Source organism: Lissotriton helveticus, chromosome 7 (assembly GCF_964261635.1).
Source record: "Lissotriton helveticus chromosome 7, aLisHel1.1, whole genome shotgun sequence".
Lineage (NCBI taxonomy): Eukaryota > Metazoa > Chordata > Amphibia > Caudata > Salamandridae > Lissotriton > Lissotriton helveticus.
The window spans coordinates 609818034-609840698 of NC_136068.1; the positions used below are offsets into that span (position 1 = coordinate 609818034).

Sequence of the window (22665 nt, forward strand, 5' to 3'; positions counted from 1 at the left end):
TGCTGCACATCCAGGTATTAACAAAACCTTGGATATATGTCAACGTCATTTCTGGAGGGAAAAAATTATTCCTATAATTCAGCAATTTGTGAAAGCTTGTCCAGTTTGCTCACGTCAAAAGTCCTCACATGTAGCTCCAATGGGTTTACTTCGTCCGATGACAATACCTCCTCAACCTTGGCATACTATCAGTCTAGATTTTATTACTGATCTCCCTAAGTCTAATGGTTATACTACGGTTCTTGTAGTGGTGGATTTGTTGTCTAAAATGGGACATTTTGTTCCTTTACACAAGATTCCATCTGCAGCAGAATTTAGTACTGTGTTTCTATCTAATATTGTAAAACTTCATGGTCTTCCCTCAAAGATTATTTCAGATAGAGGTCCTCAATTCATTTCTAAGTTCTGGTCACAACTCAGTAAACAGTTAGGAATTGAGTTAGCTCTGTCCTCTTCTTTTCATCCACAGACTGATGGACAAACTGAAAGAGTTAATCAGCATGTAGAACAAGGTTTAAGATGTTTGTTGACAACTTCTTCTTGTCCTTGGGATGAAGTTTTGCCTTGGGCGGAATTTTCTTATAATAACACCACTCATTCGGCTTTGGGCTGTTCTCCTTTTTATTTTCTCACTGGCCGACATCCAAGATCTATCCCTATACTCTTACCTGACAAACAACTGTCCATGCCTGCAGTTACAGATAGGTTGACACATCTGTTGGATATTCAAGAAAAGGCTAGAAAGCAATGGGTTAAAAGTAAGTTTACTATGAAAAGGACTGCTGATTCTCATCGTAAACCTTCTCCTTTGTATGATAAAGGTCAGTTAGTGTGGTTATCTAGTAGAAACATCCAGTTAGAGGGTCCTAGGAAGTTGAAACCTAGATATATTGGGCCTTTTCAAATTAAGAAAATTCTGAATCCTGTGTCTGTAAAATTAGTTTTGCCTGAAGAATATGCTAATCATCCTGTTTTTCATGTTTCTCTTTTGAAACCTTTTGAACCTTCTACTCGATCTGATAATCCACCTCCACCAGTGATAATTGGTGATCATGTTGAGTATGAGGTTAAATCTATTCTTGATTCTAAGAGAATACGGGGTACCTTGTTTTATTTGGTTGATTGGAAGGGTTATGATCCTTCTGAGCGATCTTGGGAACCTGAGAAGAATGTTCAAGCCCCTAGACTTGTTAGGACTTTTCATGCTCTACATCCTGACAAACCTAGACCCGTAAGACGACCTTTGGGGGGAGGAACTGTTAGGGGTGCTACTGGTCGTCTTACTTAATTCAGTGTAATTTTAGTTCAGTTAATGCTTAAATTAAACTTTCAGTTTTATTATTTGTTAGTGTGACACACAGTAGTAGTTTAGTATGTACCTTTTAATTTTAGTCCATGTAATTAGTTTATTTGAGATTTGCACTAGTCAATGTTTGTTGATAAACATTCCTTGTGTATGTCCTTGAGGTTTAACTTTTAGATTGTGCGCTCTAACGAGAGAGGCTCGCGCAGGCCCTCGAGACTGTGTTTATTTATGGAGAGAGGGCTCGCGCTGCTCTCGAGACTAAGCTTGGTCTATAAATAGATCTTCCTTCCAACGGACAGCGCTTCGTCTCTCGTTGGTGTTCCTGGCGAGCGCTTCTGCCCTTGAGCTTCAGGATCGTGTTACGATCAAGAAACCCTTTTTGCCAAAGCCGTTTTTGAGCCGAGAGATCTCTATGACTTTTTTCCCAGCCCCTTGACGAGCTTACTATTAAGCTGTCATCTTCCTGTTGTTTCCGCGGCTTCGCTGAGGTCGAGGCTCCGAGGAATCCCTTTCAAGTCAGCCGGTATTGAGTTACAACTATTTTCCCAGTCCCTCGACGAGCTTCTTTTAACCTGTCAACTTCCTGTTGATTCCGCGGCTTCGCTGAGTCCGAGGCTTCGAGGAATCCCTTCCAAGTCAGCCGGTATCGAGTTTCGTTTTCCCTCACCTGCCGGCAGTTTGAGTCTTCAGTCATCCAGCCCGGTTCAGACGGGACAGTAAGATTTAATCCTACCAGTAAAATATAGAACTGAGGTAGTTAGCGTTAATTTCAGAACTAAGCTAATTTACCTAATCAGAAGTCCTACGCTGATTTTAAAAACTTAAAGGTTATTTAAGAAGACAGAAAGAAAAACAACAAACCTTGGCCAAGACAAGTTTAAGCATATTTAATAACAACTGAGTTATTAATAAGAGTCTATCAGGAACTGCAAAGACAAGAGACTAGATTCGGTAAAAGAAACAAGCCTTGGCTAAGGCAAGGGTCAAATGTGAGAATCTGGTGTGAAGTTCTATTGTGTAAATAGGAAAGAAGGCTAAATGTTTTTCTAGAAGCTATCTGGTTAGGAATTCAATTGCAGTAGATTTTAAGAGTAGGTTGTGGTATTTCTTCTTCTATCATCCTACTGCAGATATTCATTGAATTGAAGAATTGCTGAAGGTTGCAGGTATGAATTTTGCATGATTGAAATTGGTTCAGTTCACTAATCTCATTAACAACTAACGCATGCACTGTGAAGTTTTACTGACTCTTGCCTTTTTTTATTTAAAGGAGTCTTGAGTTGAGGCTGAGCAAACAGTATTCAAAAAGAGTGTGAACAAGGGCCACTTAAACCAATGGTCAGTAGTTGGTGTGTTTAAACATTTTCTGAGTTAAAGAGGTAGTGTGAAAGTTATATTTATTGTTAATTTTGAACTACAGAATTGCGTGAAAACAGAGAAGCGCATCCAAAGAATTGGTCATCGGCCTGGAACACTGTCTAGAGAAACAACAGAAAACAACAGCAGAAGCCAATGTTTATTTATTTGTTGTTAGTTTCTCTGTCCACTTCCCCTTTCCCTTAGGGAAAAGTTAATCCAGTCAGAGTAGAATTCCTGATTGTGTTGACTGATCCTTGGGGGAGTTGGGAGTTTGCAACTTCAAGAGAAAACGTCAGGAGTGACTCTCAGGATTACTCAACATGTGAACTCGGCGCACCACATTCCCTCCCGTGCTTTATTCAAAGTCTGAACTGACCGCACTTCCGAAGGACCATTCAAACCTGGGGAGAACTTGTAAGTCATTAGAGAAAGAAACTATAATAAAATGCCTCCTTAGACAATTAGCAATTACTTCCTTGGAGGTCACACTTTTACATTAGATAATTACTGATTAATGTCTGTGTTGCACTGGCGTTTCTGGCTACAAAACCATTTGAAGGTGAAAAACTGCAAGGCTGTGTGAGGAGAGATATCAAAATGGAATGACATTACTTTTTATTTCTTAATGATGAACTTGTCATCTCCCTTTATTTATTGTCAAAAGCGGCATACTATCCTATCTATAGATGAATACTTCTTTTAGGGCAGTCGGGCTTGATGTGGGTTTGAGGTCTGCTGGCAACCACGTAGAGTCCCATGGATAGATCTTTCTTCAGAAAATCACAATTTTGTCTTTTCTGAGATAAATTTGAGGAATCTGAATCTCCAGGTGGCTACTGTGGACATTCAGGTGGCGAAGTTGGTATTTGTCACAGGAGTCTTGTACGTAAGTTAGGGTATCAGTTGAATGTAGTCTGCATAGGAGAGAATGTTCATGCCATGCAATCTCATGATGTTGGCCAGTTAAGTCAAGTAGATGTTGAACAAGGTCAGGCTGAATGATGATCCTTGGGGGATTCCGCAGATGGAGTTCCTGGCTTCTGATGTGTAGAGTGGCTCTTTCCATGAGGAAAGAGCAGATACAGTTGGAAGCAGGTCTTTGGATGCCTGTCTCATGAAGTTGTGTCAAAGGCTGCTGAGAGGTTGGCAAGGAGGAGGGCCAATGCTTTTCCTCAGTTGAGGATCATCCTGATATTGTCAGTTGCTGCAACTATGGTGAGTTGGATTTTATCAGGGCGAGCTATATTTAGGGGCCTACTGGCCCATTCAGTTGATAAAGAACAGGTGTTTTGTTCAATGAAAAAGTGAATGAGAAATAAAGATGCCTTTAAATCTTATTTTTATTTTACCACATTTGCTGTGGTTCAAAACCACAGATCAAATGTAAGCTTATACCTTGTACAATTTGCTGCTTATTTTATACTGGAAATTGGTATTTACTTTTCTTTCTCTGACTGCAGAGTTAGAGATTTTGTAAAATGAACTGACAATCATTATGTACGAGTGTGAAATTAAAGGCTGTAGGATGTCAGAGTATTTTTCCAACACAACATTTACATAGCCTGTAAATGAACTGTACAAATATTTCCATAGTTATGAAAGCACATTTTTTGCAATTCTGTGAGATGGAAACAAAGTTTATAATAGTATCTAAACAAATCAGAACACTTTACAGTGATGTAAACATTATGAACATTTGTGCTGAAACCCCATTTCCACACATTACTGTTTTTACGCTATTCATTTTATCAGTACAACTGCACTTTAGTTGGAATGTTTGTGGTTATTTTAATGGAAAATGTGCTGTCTGTAAATTATAGTGTGCTATCACATCGTGCATTAGTAATATATTTATTGAAAGTGAGAGTTTTTAACCCCTTCGCTGCTGCCGTCGGCCGTTGGACGTAGCGCGAGCTACCTCCCTGGTGCTGCGCACGTCCAACGGCCGACGCGGCCGCACCCGTTTCTTTGAACGTTCAGCACTGGCGCTGAACGTTCGAAGCAGCAAACGGGGTAAACACTAACTGAAAAACATTCCTGGCCCGTCCTGATGATATTGCTATCAGTGAAGTAAGAGGTAAGTCATGGGGCATATGGACCCCAGATGTGGGACAGATTATTATTATTATATGTGGAGCAAAAGTTTAGGCTTTTAAATCAAACAAGAGTTTTTTTGTACAGCAGAAATGTTGAACTCACATATTTGAAGGTGGTCTCATATGTGATAATGAAGACAAAGGTGACTCTCTGAAAATAAAATAGCAGCCTAGGATCACATAACTTGAGACCAGTTTACAGGTCAAGCGCACTACAGCCAGGTTGAGAAGATTATTCAAGTCACTAGACCTGAAGGTCTGGTAATATTTTTATGATTTTTCAAGGCCTGGGATGGTTCCCATGAAGTTGGCTGTTTCTTCCATGGTGATTGTTTTCTAAGTAGTCATGGTGCTTCCAAGGTTTTCTGTGGGCCAGCTGGAGGAGAGGAGGCTGGGTTCCTTTGATGTTCAAAATTGTTGTAGATGGTTTCGATTTTGTTGCTGAAGAATTCCGGTAGGTTATCACATAGGTTTTGGGAGGGGATGATGCTGCTGGTGAGGTGAAATCTTTGATTATTGTGAAGATTACTTTACAGCTATAAGAGCTGCTTTCTTTGCATTCGACTAAGGCCTTCTTCTTGGTTTCTCTGAACTTATGGTGGTAGCCTCTTAGTGACATTTTGAAGGTGTCCTTGTCAGTCTCTTTGTGATTGTTTCATCATTTCAGCTGTTTGCAGTATTGTTTGGTTGATTAGAGTTCCTCTGTGTACCAATTACAATGCTTTCAAAGTCTCTTTTGGCAGTTGGGTTTTCGGGGTGCTAGGGAGTCAAAGCAGTCTGCAATCCACTTATCAAGTGGTTTCATGTCTCTGTTTAAATTGCTGGTGCCGTTGGGTTGGTTCATGCATGGGAGTGGGATCAGTCTGATTCTATGATGCTACTCCAACTGCAGCTGGCCGGGTGGTGGTGGCAGGTTTCATTTGGTGGGGATGTAGATCTGGGAGTGGACCATGGTGTGGTCGGTCCAGGTGAGAGGCGTGGTTGCAGTGACTCTGATGAACTTGAAAGTAGAGAAGACAGGGTCAGTGAGTGTCGGGCAGACTGAGTGCGTCCAGCAACATGTTGTGTCAGTCTGAGGTTTCCTAAACTTTCGAGGAGTGTAGCTGAGCTCGGTCCGGTCTTCCAGATGGATGTTGAGGTTACCTAGGAAGATGTAGGCTTTGAAGTCAACAGTGAGAGGGGCAGTGAAATCTGCAGTGTTGTCGGTCAAGTTTCCTGATGGCCCAAGGGGACGGTAGACAAGGGTTCCGTTCAGGGTGACATTTACAGTTTGAAGTGTAGGTACTACATGAATGAGGTTGCGTTCTGTGTCTGTGGTGCAGCTACCAGTTTCTTTGAAAACAATTGTGATTTCTTCTCCCGGTTTGTTTTGGCAGTCCTGTCGTGCGATCTTGTATCCTGCCGGGATGGCCATGGCGATGTCGGATGCCGACACAGCGGTCAGCCGCCTTTCCGTGATGAAGAGGATGTCTGGGGCACCGTTGTCCAGTAGGTTTCTGATTTACCTGGTGTGTCTACTGAGCAAGCAGGTGTTGAGGAATGTTAGTATGTCTTGAGGTGCTTGTTTGCTATTGGGAGTCGGGTGTGCTGTACATAGACTGGGTGGGTGGCGCTAGCGTGGTGGATGGGTTCCTGCAAACAAAATGGAATTGGAGCAAGCGAAGGCTCCTTCTCTGTTGTGCGGCATCCAGGGTTGAGTGACTATAGGGACATTAAGTATATCCTGAGAGGGGGACGAGCGCTTTACAGACCCACTACAGGAAAGCTGTTTGACAGGAGCTCTCAATCTCTGACAGCAGCGTGCTGAGATTAAAGCTCTAGGAACAAAGTTTCTATATTCCAAATGACACATAAAAATAGCATAGAATGCACCAGGTTACATTACAATTTACCACATGGGGCAACTTACAAATATTTTATATTTATTCAAGCGTTTTCTTCAAATGGTTAAATGTGGCATTCTGTGTACATAGCAACAGATGTATGTGTATATTTAGTTATACACATACAAAGTCCAATTTAAACATCCTCAGCAAACACTGCCAATGGAATTATTAAATTTTGCAGCTGTGGTATTTTCCACATAAATATGGATTTGCTGCATTTCCCACATAATCCATCATATGCTGATTATAAGCTGCAGATTTTAATCAAAAATATGGGGTTTCTACCTGAAATGGATCAACAGCTAGTAAAAATGTGGCAACACGTGCCTCTGCACAGTCGTAGGCGCCATTGCAAAGGTTGACTGGTCTTCTTTCCTTTGATTAGTGCTGTATTTGGGGGTTAAACTAGTAAAATGGTACTAGTGGGGTAAAATCTGTGCCCAGGGTTTCAAAATGTAAAAATGACAGTTAATACTATTTCGAAAATGCACCATATTACGCCGCATAGTTTGCCTTTTCTTGCCGCATAATTTAGTCAACTCCTCCGCATATTTGGATCCTCCCCTGTCGCATCATTTCAGTGACCCTGCCTACAGACAAGTGGCATCCACAAACAGATAGCGGCGCCGGCAGGCTCATCCCGGTCAAACTCCCACCAAGGCATTAACGTCTAGGCGCGTGCGCGTCGATTGTTAAACGGCCAGATTCGTCAGTTTTCTTTTGACGCCGTGCGCAGGCGCACTTTGCGTCTTCACCGGTTGTACTAGCTAGTGACTGTCTGCGCGCGCATCTAAGGATACATCTTTACGCAGTCGCGGTAGCACGTTGTTGCCTGTTCTCGGCATGGCATCTCTATACGCGCAAGAGATGCAGGAGTTCTTTAAAGCGAATAACAAGACCAGAGAGTTTCCCGCGCACACCGCCAAGGTTCACTCGGTCGCCTGGAGTTGCGACGGACGCCGCTTGGCGTCTGGGTCTTTCGACAAGACGGCAAGCGTCTTCCTGCTGGAAAAAGACCGGCTGGTGAGGAGGCGACGTAGTAAGGGGGCGGGGCAAATACTAAATTAGGTAGCCTTTCTAGGGAAGCGAATGAATACAAGGCTTTCTGGGTGGGTGTGTACTTTGTTAAAGAGTGGTGGTGTCAGCTTTTCTGTCCTAGAAAAAGACAAGAAATTATATTCTACATATACTCGTTATTGCATTTATATAGTGATTCCTACCCCTGATATTATGTACGGTGGGTATAATGGGAGTAAAAAGAACAGATGAAGGACTGAGTGCTGAATTAATCAAATATTCACCCCAGTCACAGATCTTTGTTGAATCCATCGTTGTTTTTTTTTTTTGCACTCCATACCGTTCCAGTTTAGACCCAGCCATATGCAAATCAGTCTCGACACTGTTCCATGGGAACAGTCCAGCCCGAACTGCCCGGCCAAGCCTTCCCTGGACCAGCATCAAGCATCCTGGGACCTGGTTCGGGGTAACATCCCCTCATCAGCCAGGCTAGCTTGAATCTGGTGGCATAGAGAGCACTGTTCCCACATCTGGGTATACCCTTCCCACTCACTGTGACAAATGCAAAAAGAATAGATGATGGACATTCACCCCCAGACACAGATATGGGTTGAATCCAACGTTTTTTTGCGCTCCATCATGCATCAGGCGTGACACTAGCGCATTTCAGTGTGGTAATCCGCATTACCGCACTAAAATGCATTGTCGCGCATATGCGTGGTGTCTCAGCACTCTGACTGTGAAGTGCTACTACGGTAGTAGAAGCTGTACTGAGAAGCAGCATGACAACAGCAAGAATAATGGGACCCCCCTCAGGACTGAATCAGGCCAGGGAAAATCGTGTTACGAAGTTGGAAGACACGCCGGCCCGTAATTATCCTAAAATTAGGTGATTTTCATGAACTGGAAGACATAGCTTCAAATTTTTCGAAAGGACAGAAACTTTTGAAAGGGGAGATCGACTTTTCTGTGGCAATAATCTACACAAATAGTTTCGGAAAAAGTCATTATCTCATCCTGGGATGGCACCGATTGTGATTCTTTAATAATAGCGACACCACAATATTGGGGGGAGCCAGATCGGTACCTTTTTGATTTATGACATACAGAATACAACAGGGTTCAACTGCTGTAACTTTCTTCATTGGGCAGGATTAGTAATGTATTGTCTTAATGTCCTCTGGGCATATGAGTTTGCTTATCTGGAAGAGGTCCTGAGGAAGGTGGCCTTGCTCCGCCGAAACGCGCGTCGACCAAGTGCGAAGTCTCATACTGTGTTTTGAGATTTACCGATTGGCAGGGTGCCTCTGCCAATTGGACCCAGTCCCTTTTTTCAGATGTTGTTGTTATGAGTGTGGTGAGGGTATGACTGCGCGAGTATGTTTGTGACAGACTGTTGGTTACCAGGGGTGTAATTATTTTGGTGTATTGACTTTTTTGTATATAGCTGTGTATTATGTATATATTTATGTCTTTCTTTTTTGAATGAAATATCAATGTATTTGGACATTTGAGACTTATACATTCACTATGAAATTGTCCATAAATAAAAAAAAAAGAAAGAAAAAAAAAAAAAAGAAATTCTCCTTTTTGAGTCAGTATGAAAAAAGATTATCACTAAAAGAAATGATAACTTGGAAATAATAAATACAACTTTATACTCTTTTAAAGAAAGTTAACAAGACTGCTGTGTATTTGTCACCCATGCCAAATTAAATGCTGAGCAAAAAATAGAAAAGCATATATTTGTACTAAAATATTGTGGCCATTGAGGGAAAATTGTTCTTCTTGCTCTGAGAAGCAGCATGAGCCTAGTGTGCTGCTGACAGCATGCAGTGGACAAAGTGTGAGCTATCTGACCTCTGCCTGCTGCACACCTGGTGAAGTATTGCAAACTAATTTCTCTTTTGAGAGTCCGAGTTGGAAGGCACCCACCGTGCCGCGACATTAGGGCTGGCGGCATTCGTCAACCTATTGAGTCTCACTATCTCAGCCTGGCCGTGGTGCAGCCTTACATGACTTGGCTGTCACAACAAACGGGTCGCCAAACGGACAGGGTCCAGGTAAGTGTACATTCCGGGCAAAGCTGGGTGCTGATAAATAAAAGCGAATACAGAGCAGCTGTTATAGTGTGAGACTTTATCAGCCGCGCGTGTGATTCGACAGCTCTTGTGTACAGGAAACGGGCGGAGTTTATTGGGTTTGGAGGCGGCAGTTATCTGCTTAGTTTTTTTTTTTTTTTAATTCTTTATTTGCGACTGCAAGGCATAGTATTATACATCAGTATGCATTTTCATTAATTTACAGTCTTTTCTATTTTCTCCCCCGGGAACTGCGACAGGTTGAAAGGTTAACAATTACACACCACTGCTATAATATGTCATCAAAATGACCGTAAACTAAATCAGTACACATAATAATCTGTAATATTATGGCACAACCATATATTAGCAAGTATTGCCTTCACATTCTGCAACATTAGTCACGTACTATTTAACCTTTAAACTTTCTCTGTCTCACCCAACTCCCCACCCACCCCGTACGTCTCCTGGGTCCTCCATCTACAGTGTCAGCTGTCTGCGTTACAAAGAGAAGGTAAAACATTCTCACCTAATGAAGCTTGTCTACGTTCGTCTGGTCAACCTGCAGGTGCACTGGTCAATTCCTCTCGGATATCTCTACTATCTCCCTCCTGCCATTCCTGAGGATGCAGTGCCTGCTTGTGATGGCACCAAATCTATTTCCTCCACCTCTAGCAGCATTCGTTCCCAATCCTGTGCAATTGGATATTTCTGTTGTCTCCTCTCTTCCTCCCTACGCAAAACTGCACCCTCCGTTCCGCCCCATTTTAACAGGTCCGAGCGCCACATCTCTACCCCTGGAGGTCTGGCGGACTTCCACCTCATAGTCAGAACTCTGGTTGCTAACAACAATGACAAGTCCAAAAACTTCAATTGGGCTCTGTGGGTCTTGGGACGTTTCCTATGTCCTATCAGACAGTGTGTCGCTTCCTCTGGGACCCGCAGGGATGTGACTGTGTGCAATATATGGCATATTGTCCCCCAGTAGTTGCGCAGACTGGGACACGACCACAACATATGAAGAAGGCCGGTCTCGTCTGTCTGACAACGGGGACAGCACTGTGAAGAATCAGGGAACATCCTATGTAGCCTCTTAGGAGTGAGGTATGCCCTATGTAATATCATCGCCTGTATGAATTTGAACTTGACATTCCTGGACACCCTTCTGGGATGTTCCAGGATAATTTTCCAGGCCCCATCCGTCAGGTCCTCTCCCGTATCCTGGGTCCAGGTGTCTATGAGCGCAGTGAGTGGTATGGCCGCGTGTCCCCTGATCCCAGCATAGAGCCACCGCACTAAGTGTCCTCCCGTCCCCATGTAATAGAGGAGATGTACAAGCTCATGTTGTGCAGGCTTAATGCGCTGTGGGGCCCATGTGTTCTGTACATAGTGTGACACTGTAGCGTGTAGGAGGTATAATCGTGGAGGGGCCCCGTGGACTGTGTAAAGGAACGATGATCTAACAGTGTGTCGTTGCCAAATAAATCGCCCACCATTTCGACCCCCTCCTCCGTCCAAGGTAGCAATCTACGTTGCGTCAGTCGCCCCTGCGGTGTTGGGAGCCCTAACAAAGGAATATTATCTGCGTAGGGTTTGACCCCCGACGTGTACGCTAACGCCTTCCGCCAGCACATCAGGGCGGTGTATAGCAGGGGATGGCAGTCTCGGGGGATCCTAGCCCCAGGTAGTAGGTGGGAGTGTAATTCTCCGCGCTTCAATCGGTCTGTCGGGAAGTCAATTTCGTGTAGGTCTCTGCCCGCCACCCAGCGGGACAACCACTGGAGTTGACTTGCATAGTAATAACCCCGCAGGTCCGGCACTCCAAGGCCTCCCATCTTGGTGCTGAGCTGCAACTTTCTGAGGCTTATTCTCCGTCGCCCAGAGCCCCAGACTAGGTTAATCAGGATCGTATTCAGGGTAGTAAAGATATGCTGTGGGAGAAGCACCGGTAGGTTCACAAAATAATATAACATACGGGGAAGCAAGACCATTTTTGAGACCGCTATCCTACCCATAATGGACAGGGGTAAGGATGTCCAGAAGGTCACACTACTACGGAGATTGTTAATGGCCTTTCGGACATTACCTTCAATCTGATCTTCGGGCAACCTGTAAACGTTGATGCCTAAATACTTGAATGTGGTCTGTGCTATCGGTATCTGATATCCGCCGAATTGCATGTGGGAGGGTCGGCGCAACTCCCGGAAATAAAAACCTACCGATTTCGCTGGGTTGATTGCTAGACCCGACACGGCCTCAAAGTGGTCAAAGACAGTCACTATGGGCGTGTGTTCTGCCCCCAGGTCCTGGAAGTACAACAAGATATCGTCGGCATAGATCGATATCAGGTTATGTGTCCCCCCTTATGGTGATGCCCACTCTATCCGCTCTAGCCCAGAGGGCTATCGCTAGGGGCTCTAGTGTCAGGACAAACAACAGGGGGGACAGTGGGCATCCCTGTCGGGTGCCTTTGTGAATAAAATAGTCAGCCGAGATATATCTGCCTGTGCGCGCCCTGGCCGACGGGTTCGTATACAATAATCGCATCCATTTTAGCAATGATTCGGGGAAACCAAAACGTTGCAAGACTTCAAACAATGAAAGTCCATTTCAGGGAGTCAAACGCCTGCCTATGGTCTAGCGCTACACAGCCGGCTTGAGGAAGGTCTTGCGGCGTGGCGGACATGAGGGCATGCAGTCTCCGCGTATTTTGGGAAGTGCTCCTCCCTGGGAGGAATCCGCATTGATCCGGATGTATTAGCCCAGGGAGATGGGCCTGCATCCGCAACGCAATAGCTTTGCTAAGGATCTTGTAGTCTGTGGAGAGCATCGAGAGGGGTCTATAATTAGTCAAATCAAGGGTATCTCTTCCGGGTTTGGGTATGGACGTCACTACGGCCTGCATCGTTGAGGCAGGTAATTGACCGGACTAATATGATGTCTTATAGATTTTCTCCAAAATAGGTACTAGAGTGGTAGAATAGGTCTGGTAAAATTCCACAGGTAACCCGTCCATACCGGGCGTTTTACCTCGGTTAAGTGCGCGGATGGCTACTCGTATTTCCTGCTGCGTGATGGGGCCATCCATCTCCGTCTGCGCATCCCTAGTCAGGACAGGGAAGGGTAAGTCTCTCAGGAAGTCTAATATTTCCTCCACGTCTTCAGTGGGGAAAGGGGCGTATAACGCTCTCAAGTGGTCTAGGAAGCCTTGGTTAATATCAGACTGGGTAGTCCCAATCCGTCCCGCCGCATCCCTAACTTGTGTAATCACCGGAGCCACAGGACTATCCCGTATCATGCGGGCCAGCAGGGCTTCCGACCTGTCTGATTCGGCTTGTTGGCGACGTAAGTAGTCCTTGTGGTCTATGACTCGCAGTGTTTCCAGCAACTCTGCATGTTCTATATTGCTAGTCTGCAATTACCCTTTCCGCCCGGGGTCTACACTCGCCGCCGTTTCTACGTGTTTCAAGCGGTCTTCAACTTCGCAAAGCTTCCTGTGGATTTCCTGTCTAGCCCCCACTAACTGTCCTATGGCTGCCCCCCTGATTACAACCTTCATGGCATCCCATACCATTAGATTGGATGTTGCTGTGTCCCAGTTTTCCTAGAAGTAATTGTCTAGTGTATCCGACAGCGATGCACGGAAGGGGCCGTCCTCCAACAGTAGGGGGTTGAACCTCCAGGTGGGTACTGGGGACGGTACCCTCCCCCATCGCAAATCTAGCGTTACGGGTCTATGGTCGGAAAAGGTTTTGGCTAGGTATTCAGGGGACATGCATTTGGACAACAGAGAGCTGCTGCATAGAAATCTGTCAAGACGGGTATGTAGATTATGCACTGGGGAGTAATACGAGTATTCTTTATGATTGGGGTTCAATGAGCGCCAGACGTCTACTAGCCCCCACCTCGTGAGCCAAGTCCTGAAACAGTCCGCTAGTCTGCGCACCCCAGTTGTCTGAAGAGGAGGGTGCGATCTATCTAGGTCCACGTCTATGACCATAATCCAGTATCCAGGGGATGCCCGCCCAGTCCGCCAGAGCCCGTCCCACCTTTGCTAGGAATGTGTCTTGTTAAAAGTTCGGGGCATAGATGCTCCCCAAAACCAGCAGTGTACCGTCCAGTGTGCCCTTCACCAGTATATATCTCCCCTGGTCATCTACTCTCTTCTCCAGCTCCACAAAGGGAGTGCCATGCCGCACCCATATAGTAGCCCCTCTAGAGAAGGCAGAGTACGAGGTACAGCACCGCTCCATTTCTTTCGCAATGTTTGCGCTTCAGACGTTGTTAAGTGGGATTCTTGCATGAACGCTATTTGAGTGTGATGGCGAAGTAAGAATGCATGTATCCTATGCCTCTTCTGTATAGCACCAAGTCCCCGTACATTCCAGGTTGCCAGCCTGTAGTTTCATATTTTATCAGCCATAATCGAACTTAAGCTCCACAAGTAACAGCATCATGCTCTGTATGGCATGCAGTAACAGCCCTAGCCAGGAGACGTACTTCTGCCCACCCCTACCCAAAACTCTTTTGGCGCAGCTTGGAAACATTGCTGTGCCGAACAGTAAATTAACAACCATAACAATCCACTCATCGGTGCTTACGCCTTTGGGGGGCTGGCCAAGCACCATTCTATTCCGCCTATTCATTTGTGTCGCCGCCGCCGGCTCTACGGCGCCGCCGGGGAAACCTTATTCGGACATCAATTCCGTGGGGCCGCCCTGGGGGCCCAACAGTAGGCTCAGCGGTCCTCGGGAGTGTACAGGTTCGTCAGGTCTACATACTAAGAGTGCCTTCTGAGCAACACACCTCCCGGCCGCCCTTAGGCCCCTCCTCCACCCTACAGACCGCAGCTTCATGTAAGTGGCACAAAGGAAAAAAGGATATCAATAGTTCGTGTGGCCCTGGCCCACGTCACACCGAGTAAAGTAAAAGTAAAGTCCACATTTGTAAAGCGCACAATCACCCGTAAGGGTCTCTAGGCGCTGGGGGGCCGTCGGGAAGATTAAGCGAGCTATTGCCCAGAGTCACATGGTGCTGGGCTAACCTGCCGCCAGAGCCGGGAATCGAACCGTGGTCCCCAGATTCCAGCGTCAGTCGCCCTGGCCGCGGCGCCACACCTCTCCCTGGGTTACTTCTCTGCATTGTCTAGTAATTCATCTGCTGCTCTCGGCGTCACCGTCTGGAATAGGAGCACACTGTGTTCCGAGTCCGAGTGTATGGTGCTGTCTTCCGTATTAATCATTTCCTGTTCGTCTCTGAAGGTGCTCACCATGGCTACCGCGTTCATCTGGTCGTCCTTCTGTTGCGTTTTGGAGGGTCTACGGCTTTTCGATCTCTGGGCCTGTGTGGGAGATGTCCCGCCAGTGCAAGTCAGGGCTTGACCGGAACTGAGTTCTCTGCTTAGTTGTTTCTTGTGCCCTGCACTCCACGTCCAGACCAGGAGACAACGCGTTGTGGCCTTTTCTGTAACTGGTGGTCGTTGACAACCATGCCCGTGGGCAGCATCCCCCCTGCTTTATACCTCTTAGCCAGTGTGATGCTGGGTATCTTGGTGTTGTGCATGAGGTGAGTGAGCTGCTGGATTTATTTCAGTATGTTAATCAGTCTCCCCACTTCAGCTGGCGTGGAGAGAGGCAGTTTGAAACTCAGGCAGCTCCTTGGCACAAGTGGATCTTGCCCGGTGAGTGAGGAAACAAAAAAACAGGGAGTGCAGAGCCGAGCCGGGGCCGGTTCTGACTCTAAAAGCCTGTGCACGAGCCGAGCCTTTCAAATATTTGCCACATAAATCATGCAGCAGAGAGCTATTCACAAACCGTGGGAATCGTTGCACAGGACTGTTTTTCAACAAATGCGCATAACTGTGACACTAATAAACATTTGCATATCATTGTAAAAAAACGTAAATATTGAAAATGAGGAAGAATGCAAGGAAGGGAAGTGACAGAAGGGCATTAGGGACGGTAAGGGAGAAGTGGAGGGATGAAAGATATACGGATGGAGCATAGAAGAAATGAATAGCTCAAATACAGAAAGAAAAAAGGTAATGTTAAAGCAGTGCTTTGTTTTTTAAAGTTTCTGAGTGTCATGTGCGAGTTTTCAGTATTGAAATGGAAGTCAACAGATGATGGACAGTTCAGAGTCTGGTGAAGAGACCCTGGAGGAGTTGTGCACTACCGAAGAGTTTACAGATCTCAATAAAGGCACCAGCTGCAGCACAGTAAACACATAAATGGGGGGAAGCTTTCAGCTCACCACACTCAGATTTTAGCAGTGCAAGCTTTCCTCATGATTTGACTGTGTGTGATGTTATTTATTTAGTGGTGTACAGTTGTGTTTGTTAGAGTAATTATGTGTGTCAAGACAAGTGTTTGGCCGAGTGAGATAGTGAGTGTTTGTTGTAGTTGCCAAGTGTGGTGGTAATAAACCTCTGACCTTCTTTGCTAATCCTCTCTTTAAACTCAGGAGCTAAAGATGTGATGCTACGCCTCCCCAGCATGGGTGACACGTTTATCAGTGGTACTTACTTTCCTTTCTTCTATAGGTTTATGTCAGATGACATATTACTTAAGAATTGGAGTGCGAAGCAATAGAACGTAGCCATCAGTTCGAGTACACTATGTCAGCATTATAACTTCTCAGACACCCCCAGCCAATGCTTAATTTGAGCCTGTGGTTGCAGATGGGGCCCACCAACACTAAGTTTTGGAGGCCAGCACTTATTTTTCTTCATCATGACTTTGACCCAGAGTAAGAGAGAGAAAAACACACAAGGAGAAAGAAGGAGGATATTATTTAATATGCTTCCCTCGTCTTCATTGCTTGATTTTGCTTGTGAGAAAGTGTCACTCATAGTCATTGCATGTCACTCATAATTACACTGAAATTATGAAAATGTCACACATGAGCAATCTGAAACCTTGGTAGCTATGCTCCATATAAACTATAAGGAGCAGCACACTACTCCGGGACCAAAGGGTAGTAGTGGCTAATACATTGTTGTTTAGGCCTGGCATAGACCGCAACCTTTTAAGTTTATTACAATCATTTATAAAATTAATCTAGTTTTCTGGCAGCCGTCTATTCATTGATCTGTTGTGGTTTTACTCACATTATTCTTTTGACTACAAAATACCGGCGCGGGGCAGTGGGGGAGCCCACTTCAGCCATTGGTTAACTTAACTGTGAGAGCTGGTCTTCTGTTCTTTTTACAAAGAGCACATCGACACAAGTATTTCCTTCCACTACCAAGGAGTTGCTATGGCAAAGCGTTTTTTGTGACACCAAAAATACATTTTTGCTTTTAGCCATTGTTCATTTTTCATATTGGTGAGGGCCCCACAGCATCTCAAATAACAATAACAAAACAAATTTTGACTGGATTAAAGGTGGCAGCTGAAGTGGGTTTAGCCTTCCACGAAACCCTTTCATGCTTTACCCTAGTGTATGGGGGAAATCAGCGAGGAATTCAATGTTATCGCTAGAGGTTGTGCAGTGTTCAGCGAAGGCAAATAAATACGTGCATGTAGTTTTGAAGTATTGTCAAATAAGGAGAGCAGGGCATGCAGAGGTTGGGAGGTATTTTTTGATCTTAAGTTCGTTTTTGTTTCTTGCAGAGTTTTTGCAGTATTGTGGGAGGATGGTTGTCAAATTTTGTACAGTCTTTAGGCCTGATTATGAGTTGTTCATAATATTCCTACCCATGCGTAAACTGCTGTTTGCGCATGAGTTGGAATTACGAGTTTGAATATGCTGTGAACGTATCTAGGACCCTATTTAAATGTTCCCGATTTATGCCCTTATGTGGTTATAACAAATCATATCCTTATAAAGGCATAAGAATCATATCCATATTTAGTCCTAGCTAATGCAGTCCAAATACAGCAAGGCTACTCCCATAGACTCCTAGAAAGTACAACGCGTTCTTAAACAAACCAAGCCTCCAGCAGCCCGGGAAATCCCCCTGCTTCTGTATTGATTTGTCCTAGAACTCCTGGAGTCCTGAAAGAACTGCAAGTTCTTAGTGACGTCTTATGTCCAACCTTACGTCAAACCCGGCACCTTCCAGGTATAAATATACCAGCATCTGCCCTAGCAAAACACACGGTGGTTTGGAGCAGATCGGCTATCTACTTTCCCGACGCCCTGCTGAAACAAGTGCCGAAGGAAGCCGACCCTCCCATTGACGCACTGAGAGAGACGCTGTCTTTTCTCCTGCCGAGAAATCCAGCTCCAGTGTTTCCCTGTAACCCTCGCCGCTGCTGGGAGATCGAGTTCTGAGAGAGAGATTCAAGACCTCCTTCATTCTATAACCAAGGTTCGGAGCTGTAGCGCGGTGGAGAAGCAGACCAGGACAACTGGGGTGGTTTGTGCTGGCTAGGGTTTATTTACAGTCAAAAACAAACAAACAAATGATTCAGGGAGCTGTAGTTGCACAAGTCCAAAACAAACAAGGGATTCTGGGAGATGTAGTTTGTCCCACTCGGTTTTCCTTCTTCCGTCTTGGGATTCCAAACAAATGGTCTTCTGGATTTGTTTATAGGACTGATAGGCTTGTGCAGCCACGACCCCCTGTGGCCGTGGCTGGCGTGCTCGCGTTGCCCGTCTGTTCCGGTCCTCGCTCCTCCGGCGTCGTCGGCTTCCTCCGTCGACGTCGAGCCCTTCAGGTCCTCGGGTTCCGTCCTTGTGCTCTCCCACGGCGGTACAAGGAAGGTCCTCACCGGCGTCTCCTCCTGGCTCGCGATGTGATGTGGTCCCCATCAACGCCGTAACCTTCTTGCGTCTTCCGTGAAGTAGCTGCCCTCCGAACCACGTGACTCTGTCACCTGGTATGCCCCATCAAACTCCTTAAAGGGCCAGTCTTCTCCTTGCCCGGTCTGTGAATACATAAGGGGAGACGGGGAGAGAAAGGGTGGAAATTGTCCCGAAGCATCGTCCAGTGATTGCACGTCCTCACACATCCCTACACCAGATTGTTCACGATCGGGGAACAAAGGAAGACGGGACAGAAAATCAGCATTCCCATTGTCCTCACCCTTTCGATGATGTACTGTGAAAGAATAAGGCTGAAGGGAAAGGAACCACCTAAGGACTCGGGGATTGTTCCCCTTGTTGCGACTCATCCAGAGGAGTGGTGCATGATCAGTAAAAGGCCTGAAATAAGCACCTTCTAAATAGTATTTCAGTTTTTCCACTGCCCACTTGATCGCAAGGCATTCTTTCTCTATGGTAGAGTAGCGTTGTTCTCGAGGAAACAGTTTGCGACTGATAAATACCACAGGATGTTCTGTTCCCTCTGGGGAAGATTGAGACAGAACAGCACCCAACCCGTGTTCCGACGCGTCTGTATGTAACAAAAAGAGGTTGGAAAAATCAGGAGAGCGGAGAACTGGTGGCGAGGTTATCGCTGTTTTGAGGTCTGCAAAAGCCTGTCTTGCCCGGGGGTTAGGTTGTTGGAGGTCCTTAGTTTTCACATTTTTCTGCAGTAAGTCAGTTAGTGGTGTAGCTAGTTGAGAATATTGGGGTATGAACCGTCTATAGTAACCAAGAAGCCCCAAGAACGCCCTCGCTTCTTTTTTTGTAGATGGAAAGTGGGCTTCTACTATAGCCTTTACTTTCTCTGTGGCTCAATGCATCCATTTGCTAGCAGGTAACCCAGGTACTTTGCTTTCCTAAAGCCTGCTCTTGATTGTTTTGCATTAATATACAACCCTGCTTCCTGAAGGGATATCAACACCTGAGTATCATGTTGTAGATGGGTTTTCCAATCAGGGCTGAATATAACAATATCATCAAGGTGGGCTGAGGAATATGATTGATGGTGTCGCAGCACCGGATTCATCAACTTCTGGAACGTGGCTGGTGCCACGTGTAAGCCGAACGGTAAGACCGTGAACTCGTACAGACCACTAGGTGTAACAAAGGCCGTCTTTTCCTGGTCTTCCCTTTTATGGGGCACCTGCCAGTACCCTTTGGTAAGGTCAATGGTAGTAATGTATTGGGCCTCTCCTAGTTTTTCTATGAGTTCATCAACTCTCGGTATAGGATATGCGTCATATTTTGAGATGGTATTTACAGCTCGAAAGTCAATGCAAAAACGGACTGACCCGTCCTGTTTTGGCACGAGCACTATAGGGGAACACCACTCACTTGTTGATGGTTTTATTACCCCCTAACTGTAACATGCTTTCTACTTCTTGTTCAATGGCCTGCCTTCTTGCAGCTGGAATTCGGTAAGGCTTTTGTTTTACTATCTTCCCTGGTTCTGTATGTATAGCATGTTCTGCCATTTTGGTTTTTCCGGGCAAATCAGAGAAGATTGGTTCAAAAGGGGTCAGAGTATCATGAAGGTCTCTATTCTGATCTGTGGTCAAATCTGGGTTTATGACCAACTGTTGTACGGTGGTCGTAGTCTGTGGGAGTCGGTCTACTTTCTGTACGTCCTGGGGAGGGGGACCCAGCCATTTTTTGAGAAGGTTTATGTGATACAGTTGGACCCTTCTGGGTGCTACCCTTATCTTATAAGAAGTTAGACCTACTTTTTCTACAATTTTGTATGACCCTTGCCATCCTGACTTGTTTTTTCCTATAGCTGATGGTAAGAGGACTAAAACCCAATCGTTAACAGAGAGCTGTCGCCACTTCTTGCCTTTGTTGTACACTATTTGTTGTTTCACCTTTGCCTTTTCCAGATTAGAATCTGCAAATTCTCTGAGTTTGTGTAACCGGGACCAAAGTCCTTTGGTATACTCCAGAAAGGATTTTGTTTCCTCTTCCTTCTCTTGTTCCCAAACCTCCTTGGTGATTTCTAGAAGACTCTGAGGCTCTCTCCCATACAGAAGCTGAAACTGGGGGCAACCTAAACTGGTCTGAACCTGGCTCCTTACGACATACAGGACCAAGGGAAGCAACATATCCCACTCCTTGCCCTCCACGGTCAGGAGTTTTTTTAACGTTCGCTTCAGTGTGGCGTTGTATCTTTCACATAAACCATCCGTGCGGGGTGGTATACAGACGTCTTAATGTGAGAGACATCCAGAGTTTTGCATATTTGTTTAATTAATTTTGAAACAAAGGGGGTCCCTTGATCCGTTAAGATTTCGCGAAGGAACCCCACTCTGGAAAACAGTTCCAACAACTTCTAGGATATGTTTTGGGTTGTAGGGGTCCGTAAAGGGAAGGCGTCTGGATATCTTGTGGCGTAGTCAACCACAACCAGTGCGTATATATGGCCTCTCTTTGTGCGTGGAAGTGGCCCAATGAGGTCCATCCCAACCCTTTCGAATGGGTTACCTACAATTGGGAGAGGCTGTAAAGGAACCGCAGGTGGTCTGTAAGGGTTCTTCCGTTGACAAACCTCACACTCCTTACAGAACCGGGTGACATGGACTAATATGCCAGGCCAATAGAAGTGTTGTAACAACATTTGGATGGTTTTCTGGGCACCTCTATGACCTGCCAGTAAGTGCGAGTGGGCGAAGAAAAGGACCTGCTCTCGAAATGCTTGAGGTACAACCAGCTGTGCCGAGTCCCCTCGTTTCCCTACTCTGTACAGCAGTTTGTTCTGTATTGAAAAGCAAGGGTAAGAGATCGACCCTACCTGTGGTTTTTGTTGGGCTTGTTCCCAAGCAGACGTCCGTGTTGGGTCATTTTTTTGGGCGTATCTAAAGCTTTTATCAATCAACCTAGGGGCTTGAGTTAAAAAGGAGGGATGGGGAGAGTTAGAGGGACTAGCTCTATGTAGGTTTTCCTCCAGTAGATTCAAGAAGGAAGGGTTATCTTGTCCTATGATCATTTGTTCTGGTAAAGTAGGAACAACCCCAACGCTTATCTCCAAGGTTTGGCATGTATGAAGTGTTACAGGGAGTTTAATTAAGGGGTACACCTTGACATCCCCGTGAACACACCTTATGGCCACTGTATCTCTGGTTTTGTTTTTATATGGTGCTACTATCGACTGAAGTACTACGGATTGTTTACACCCTGAATCAAGTAAGGCTTTTATAGGCACCCCCCTTACTCTGCCACTTACGTGAAAGCTAGGTCCTAATTCTGCAGAGTACAGGATGGAACGTGGAATACAACCAATGTCCATGGGTTCCTCCTGGGGCTTTTTCCTAGGACAATTCCTGGCAATGTGTCCCCACTCTCCATATTCGAAGCACTGTTGGTTGCGTAAAGGAGGAGGTTCCAGTCGGAATGGTCTCGCTGGTTTTTTCTCTGTTTTCCCTCGCACAGTCGTTGGTTTTGTAGGTTTATCATTCTCCCAAGGTAAGGCTCTGGGTTGGGCCCGGTAGAAAGTAGTAGCCATCTCTACCGCCTGTTCTGGACTGAGGTGTTTATGTTGTTTGAGCCACCTCTGGATGGGATAGGGAAGGGCTTCCAAAAACTGTTCGAGGTAAATCATGGCCATTATGTCTTATTTAGAATTTGCTTTGGGCTTTAGCCACTTATCAGCAGCAGCCTTTAATTTGAAATACAGGGTTTTGGGATTGTCTGCAGGAGAGCCTCGTTCTTTTCTGAATTTTACCGTATAGGCCTCCTCATCCATCCCCATGTGAGCCAGTATCAGTTCTTTTATTTCTGAGTATTGGGTATTACCATTTGGATTGGCCACTTGGTACGCAGCCTGTGCTTCTCCTGTAAGGAGAGGGGCTAAAAAGAAAGGCCACTTTGCTTCGGGCCAGCCTGATGCCCTCGCTGCCCTCTCGAAGTTGAGAAGGAATGCGTCGGGGTCTTCTCCTGTGACATATTTCTGTAAGGAGACATTCGGACTGGTTCCTGCCCGTATTTGTAGTTGGGTTGTCAATTCTCTACGGTCATCTGCTACTTGTAACATTTGTTCGGCATGATTAGCGAGATTGCCCTTCATGAGCTCCCGGTCAGCCTGGGCAGAAGTCATCTGTTTTTCTACCGCCCATTCT

General features: G+C 45.6%; 1 protein-coding gene across 1 annotated transcript in view; it reads left to right on the forward strand.

The window, feature by feature from the left end:
• Positions 1-7427: 7427 nt before the first annotated feature.
• Positions 7428-22665, forward strand: part of THOC3 (THO complex subunit 3) — a 111485-nt gene continuing 96247 nt past the window's right edge. Inside the window, exon 1 of the mRNA XM_078652826.1 lies at positions 7428-7670. Within this exon, the coding sequence (XP_078508952.1) occupies positions 7491-7670 (180 nt within the window). The 5' untranslated portion in view covers positions 7428-7490. The remainder of the gene's footprint in view (positions 7671-22665) is intronic.